Source organism: Impatiens glandulifera, chromosome 2 (assembly GCF_907164915.1).
Source record: "Impatiens glandulifera chromosome 2, dImpGla2.1, whole genome shotgun sequence".
In the NCBI taxonomy this organism is placed as follows: Eukaryota; Viridiplantae; Streptophyta; class Magnoliopsida; order Ericales; family Balsaminaceae; genus Impatiens; species Impatiens glandulifera.
Window position 1 is genome coordinate 57,065,868 of NC_061863.1, and position 6,466 is coordinate 57,072,333.

General features: G+C 35.9%; 2 protein-coding genes across 3 annotated transcripts; one reads left to right on the plus strand and one right to left on the minus strand.

The window, feature by feature from the left end:
* The first annotated feature begins 34 nt into the window (after nt 1-34).
* LOC124926196 (ubiquitin-like protein 5) lies at nt 35-1,406 on the plus strand. Its single transcript, XM_047466380.1, has 2 exons — nt 35-411; nt 1,142-1,406. The coding sequence occupies exon 1, from the start codon at nt 166-168 to the stop codon at nt 385-387; it is 222 nt and encodes a 73-aa protein (XP_047322336.1). The 5' UTR covers nt 35-165; the 3' UTR covers nt 388-411; nt 1,142-1,406.
* Nucleotides 1,407-2,277: 871 nt separating this feature from the next.
* Nucleotides 2,278-6,466, minus strand: LOC124925628 (auxin response factor 10). 2 transcript variants are annotated; one of them, XM_047465684.1, is made up of 6 exons: nt 6,231-6,466; nt 5,979-6,047; nt 4,582-5,731; nt 2,800-3,626; nt 2,661-2,732; nt 2,278-2,580 (listed from the first exon to the last, which is right to left on the minus strand). In XM_047465684.1, the coding sequence occupies exons 3-6, from the start codon at nt 5,686-5,688 to the stop codon at nt 2,496-2,498; spliced, it is 2,091 nt and encodes a 696-aa protein (XP_047321640.1). In that variant the 5' UTR covers nt 5,689-5,731; nt 5,979-6,047; nt 6,231-6,466; the 3' UTR covers nt 2,278-2,495. The 2 variants fall into 2 exon arrangements, with proteins under 2 accessions (XP_047321640.1, XP_047321639.1); XM_047465683.1 differs by having other exon boundaries at nt 5,979-6,128.

Below are 6,466 nucleotides of genomic sequence, written 5' to 3' on the forward strand. Positions count from 1 at the left end.
TATATAATATTGACACGGAGAATATATTAGCGTATTAGTAAGGCAATATATTTCTCCCACATCTTGCAGAAGAAGGAAGAAGGAAGAAGGGATTCAAGGGTTTCTGATTTCAAATTGAAGGAAGAACGATATTGAGGGTTAGGGTTTCTTTGCAAGAAAAAAAAGATGATAGAGGTGGTGTTGAACGATCGACTGGGGAAGAAGGTACGAGTCAAGTGCAACGAGGATGATACCATCGGCGACCTTAAGAAGCTTGTCGCTGCCCAGACTGGAACCCGACCCGACAAGATCAGGATCCAGAAATGGTACAACATCTACAAGGATCACATCACTCTCAAGGACTACGAGATCCACGACGGCATGGGCCTCGAGCTCTACTACAATTAATAATCCCTATTTCTCTTTCTACAGGTGCGTGCCTAATTCTTCTACCTTCTTTTATATCTTTAATTAATTGTTGAATTGAAAAAAGCGAAACCATGTTGTCAAGAAGTTCTGAAGATGAAACTACATATATTGTGTAATTGTAAAAGTCTACAAGTCTTATCTTGTTAAATAGACATATACCCTAAAAGAAGGATTCTTGAATGTTTCTTTAGGATTTGCTTTAATGTCCTTCCTCCATGATTGAAAGCCCATTAAAATACTCACGACTAGTGAGATTTTTCTATCTTCAATTATGATCCTATTCCTTGTCAGCAAGAGGGTTTGACTTTATAGATATTGAAGCTGCTATAGTTAGAGGATAAGAACTTGTTCTTTAAGATTTTTTGCTTTAATGTCCTTTCTCCATGATTGAAACCCAATTATAAATACTCTTAACTAGGGAGATTGCTATCTTCAATTATGATCCCTGTTCCTTGTCAGTGAAAGGGAATGACTTAGAAGATATTGAAGCTGCTATAGTTAGAGGATAAGAACTTGTTCTTTAGTTTTTTTGCTTTAATGTCCTTTCTCCATGATTGAAACCCAATTATAAATACTCTTAACTAGTGAGATTGCTGTCTTCAATTATGATCCTATTCCTTGACTTAAAGAGAGGTTGTTTGATTAAATTTAAAGTTTAACTTGAAACTCAGTTAAGTTATCATCATCATCTCTATTCAATGGATTATATGTTGAAAACTGTTATCTTTTGCAGGATCTTTGTTTCACAAGCAGAAATGGACTGTTTTTTCCGTGTGTGATCGAGATCATCTATGATGTAGACGATGGGGACTTGGTATGTAAAAATAGTAAGGTATTATTGTTGAGGGCAGTTCTACTTTTATCACTATCGTCAGACTCCTTACAAATAATTGAAAACCATCTTTACCTATTTCCATCTGTCTGCTCGCAAATGTATTACAATGGAGATTGATTAATGCTTGCCTAGCTATTACCATATATAAATTACTGTTTGTGTACCCTTTGAATCATATTATACTATCAATGCTTTTTGGGGATGATACTGTTTTGTGGTTAAATATATGGGGTACAAGTATTAATGCATAAGCCACACAGGCCCTTAGACTGAAATAAGTATGAGCAAATGATTTTTGTGAATTGTATTTAATAAATTTGTTGTTAGAGTGATTTCTAGTAGTAAGGACGATGTTCAATTGAGTTTATCATTGAACAAATTTATATCAAGATAAAAAAAATAAGTATTTAATAAGACAATTGAATCTTATTAAGAGAACAAATATTATAGTTCGATTTCCACCAAGAATTAGTGATGAACTTATGTTTGATTCTCTAGTTAATATTTCATTCAACCAATTCTTTTTATGGGGCAATGTAAACTCACCCACCTGACCGATTTCAAAAAAGTCAAAAACTTTATAAAATGATTTGTAAATAAAATCACTCAAGGTTGAGAAATTATTAAGATAGGTTCTCTTATTTTTAAGAATAATGAAGTTACAATTGTATTTTTAAGAGTTTAAAGCGATTCAACCCAATTGAGGTTTAAGATTAACTGATTTTTAAAAAAAATTTGTGTTGGGGTTCATCTCCAATCATTATAGGTATATAGACTTTATTCCTTGTATACCTATAATGAGTTGTTATTTGATAGAAGAGTGATATATCACTTAATTCACCAAAATATCCCGACTTAATAAATGTATATACGTATTTAGTTCATCCTCGTTTCCAGGAAAATTCTATACAATACTTATTTAATAATATATATGTAAAAGTTTTTTACTTAAGACAACACTAATATATAATTGTTTGGTTAATAATTATTTTGCACGATAAACAAAATTAATACATCAAAGTGAATATAAAACATACTAAAAGTCAGATATAGATCATTACCAAAATAAAAATCCAGCATTGTACAGAAATCATCTAACAAAATACAAAAGCAACAGCAACCAGAGTCCCAAACCACCAATCACTAGGAGTTTAGACCTTACCTTACTTTACCTTAGCATAATAAAAATACCTGTTTTAAGTTCACTTAACAAAATACATAAAAAGTAAGCATCATGATCCATAGTCAAGACCTATGCCAGTATTATCGTCTGAGGCCCTGTCCGATTCTTAGAGTCCCGTCCATGTTCAGAATTTGCAAAACCCGTCACCCATTTCCTGATATTAGGAACAAGAATAATTAATAGTTAGCTCTTATTTGAATATAACAAGCTTAAGTAGTGGCGTTTGTTTATTACATTTCCCTCCTGCTGGCGGCTGAAGAAGAATCCATCTGAACTATCAGTTTCTTAGCCGATTTTGTGAAGTCACTGCATGAGAAATTATTGATTAATTTATCTATATGGAATTTGAATATAGCAAACTCAGTTAGTTTACCTGAATGGCTCGGCTCCAGTTGGTCTAACAATACCGGTTGCATCTTGATAAATAACACGGCAAGATGTTTCTATGGCGAACATATTGGATAGCTTTTTGTACAGCTCTTGATAAGATCCGAGAACCGACAGATCAAGAGTCTGCATTAAAACTGCATCATCCTTCTCCTCCGACGAAGAAGAAAAAGACTCGACAAACACTTTGCAATGGCCACTGTTGTCAAGCGACTGGAATTCAAAATTTTCTGCCTTTTCCTCCTTTAGTGTATGGATAATCTGTTGTTCAGTCAAAATTGGTTGGCCAAACAGGATAAACTGAGGCTTCCTGATCGTAACATTATCGGTATCTGACTTAGCAGCATTGCAATTATCCGTTTTTGTTGTTAACAAGCTTTGGACAGAAATGGATCCACAAGAGATTCTACCGTGCGGATCAGATTCTGACGACGGGGAATGCAAATTGGATTGGAAAAACGATGAACGAAGCTTATTAGCTAGATTGAGATTGAGATCCATTAAGGGTATCCCAAATTGAGCATGCCTGGCTCCCTGTATGCCTCCTGCAGGAATGTTGATGTCGGTTTGACGACGACAAAATAGACTACTGCTGGGCCGCAAGGGGTTGCTGGAAAACACTGGCACAGATAACTGGCCATCTGATGGTGGAAAATCGGAGTAATGTGGGAAACATAACTTCTTTCTTGGTGGTGGTGAAAAGGGCGTTGAAATGTTGAAGAGAGGCGGTGGCATCATGTTTGAAACCAACTCAACCAGCCAAGGGCTGACCCGCTTAACGTTCTGCAGTAAATCTGGCTCATCCCAAGTCACCTGCAGTGCAGCAGTTCAAGCATATAAGCCCTTGTTTCATCTAGGGTTATTTGAAAAAACAAGACATAATTTAATCATGAAGGGTTATATTGGAATTGAATCGTCAACTAAAGTACTAAAATATGTTTGAATCATCTAAGTGGTTATTTGATGTAAGTGATTACAATCAGCTTGTTTGGGTTAAAAGACATTAGGTATATAAATATATAATAAAAATTAAAAATAAAGATATTTTATTTGATCATTTGAATGAATAGATTGCTGATTGAATAGTGCTTTATTTGAAATCAATCTCATATATAACACATCAAATAAGGCCTCACTTTATTTATTTAAAATAGAAAGAATGTTTTAGTGATTGAAATTAGATAACCCCTAATAATCCACTTTTTCACCAAAGTTTTTTTTTATATAAAATAAGATTATTGAAATCAAAGTGTTAATTGGTGGTAGAAATGCATTAGGAGTATAAATATATTATGAAAAAATAATTATTTTTTAAAATGAATTATATTTTAGTTGAAGATTTGAATGATCTTATTGGTGAGTAAAATGTTGATTAATAGTGGGTTATTTGAAATCAAGCTTAAATTATGCACATCAAACAAGGCAGACCAACCTTGTTTCATGTATTGAAATATGTTATTTGGGTTAAAGATCATTAAATAATAAAATGAAAAAATATTTATTTATTATTTAAATTCAGGATCCTTCAGTATTTTTGTTGATAATTTGAATGTTGTGATGGATGATTGAACAAAGTGTTATTTGATTTTTTTTTTCTCAAATGACGAGCTGATAATATGCTAATGCATGGGTAAACTTTGTCAATCTTAAACATCTAGAAAGTTACGATGATCCTAAATCTACAACAGGATTCATATCTTTCTCATCAAATGATTGGCAGTTAATTAAAGAAAGAGGTACCAAGTTATACATCAAAGATTAGGGTTACCTGGAGAATCCTCCAAGGGGAATTAGGCCAGTTGATTGGATCAACCACTTGAACTGAAGCAATGGTACCCATGAACCAGCTAATGCGAGAAGAATCCTCGGTTTCAAAAGGCATCTTAAACCTCATACCAGTGGACCACTGAATTCTCATTGATGATTTCACAGACGAAACTTTGACGCAGAATTCAGGTGTGTTTGCACAAGGATAATAAACTACCTCAAATGGATGGCCATTGGAAGCAAGGGATGCAGCTTCCACCACTGATTCAGCCCTCACTCTTCCCCCTCCTCCTCTTTTAGAGCCAAATCCAGAGCTCTGGTTTCCCTTACAAACATTTCTCATAGTCTTGTTCTCATCATCCCTCAAAAAGACAGAAAATCCAGCTAACTGCGAAACACAATTTGAGGAGGCGGAGGCGGAACTCCACCCTATAGGAGACTCGCCGGAGCCAAGGTGTCTACGTTTTGCACGTCGGATTCCAACACATAAATCTCCATTATCAGACCTCAAGAACACAATTGAATCTCCAGCAACCAGCTTCTTCTGGTTCACGAAAGTGCTCCAGCCTGTGGTCAACAAATGTCTCTTTGGTGTACCTCTGTATATGTGACGGAATTTCCAAATTACACCATGAACGTCCTTCACCACAATAGTCTGAACTGGTGGATCTGTAGAATAATCCAAATGAGGAAAGATAGTCTCCGCACAATACCTAGGCACTGAAAATCCACCTCCATTGTTTGCATCCGATTGAGTCAATGTTTTAGCAAAAGAAGCCGGTTTATCAGTGGATTCAGATTCATTATTGCTTCCTACAGTAACCACATCGTCATCACAATGTAGATCGTTGTTATTAAGTGGAATCAAACGTATCTTTGCATAAACTTCATCAGTTTCAGAATCTGCCATGAACTTGATAGCAGTAATCCTGCAAGGAATCAGCGAAGGAATCCTAGAAAACGCTCCAAAATCAACCGGTGAGAGAGTATGCTCGGCGTGTCCCTGTGGAAAGTAAAACACCTTGGAGTTCACCGGTGGAACTTGAACCATTCCTCCCGCACAGGCGTGCCATAATCGAGGATCCAAGTTCTTCTCCGCCTCCTTCATCGTCGTCGTTTCCTTTTTCTTGCGCAATAATTGCAATCGTTATCTGGAACAAATATATTACTTCGGATTGTAATTTAAACGGTTACTCCCTACTACTACTACTACTACTATGATCAGAGTAGGTCAACAAGTATTTCAAGCAAGCACATCAATCATCATTTCAGAGCACAATAAGCTAAATATAGAATCTCGAATAAGAAACCGCTGCTCCTAAGAAGAAACTAGTACTGAAAATAGAGAGGAGAAGTCTTAATTTGTTGACTAACGAAAGAATAAGAAGAAACTGTTACCGTTGTTAATTTTCCACTCCAGATCAGTGATTCGGTTTCTTCACCGTTCCGATCGAATCCTACAAGGTTCTAGAGCAACAGAAAGCAGTAGCAGAGGTGAGCCAAATGATCGTGAGAAAGTAGAACTAGCTAGAAGTAGTAATATGTTGTCTGCAAAGTCCGATCACGATTCACGATTGACGATGATTCTGTGAAGGTTATTTGGCGAAATTTGAAGAAAAGATAGAAAAAATGGAAGCAGAAGGCACTAACCACGGAGAGTGTGCATCAATGGCAGAACCTCCTCCAGTATGAGACAACGTCATTTTCTTAGAGTTGATGGAAGAGAGAGAGAAGGAGGAGTTTGCCTGCCGTATCCAAAGCTGAAAAGGGATAGGATCGTCGTCTCTCGCACCTGATTTCTTTTATTTATCTCTTCATTTCTATCAGATCTGCACACTATCTCTATACAATAAGAGACGGATCTCTCTCTCTCTCTCTTCTCTTTC

What these genes read in the sequence shown, in the direction of transcription:
- LOC124925628 (XM_047465684.1), bottom strand. Translation starts at nt 5,688, where the DNA reads ATGAAGGAGGCGGAGAAGAACTTGGATCCTCGATTATGGCACGCCTGT. An exon ending in CCCCTTGGAGGATTCTCCAG is followed by an intron (nt 3,627 to 4,581) that starts GTAACCCTAATC and finishes GCTGCACTGCAG; the next exon opens with GTGACTTGGGATGAGCCAGA. An exon ending in GCCGCCAGCAGGAGGGAAAT is followed by an intron (nt 2,581 to 2,660) that starts GTAATAAACAAA and finishes TCCTAATATCAG; the next exon opens with GAAATGGGTGACGGGTTTTG.
- LOC124926196 (XM_047466380.1), top strand. Translation starts at nt 166, where the DNA reads ATGATAGAGGTGGTGTTGAACGATCGACTGGGGAAGAAGGTACGAGTC.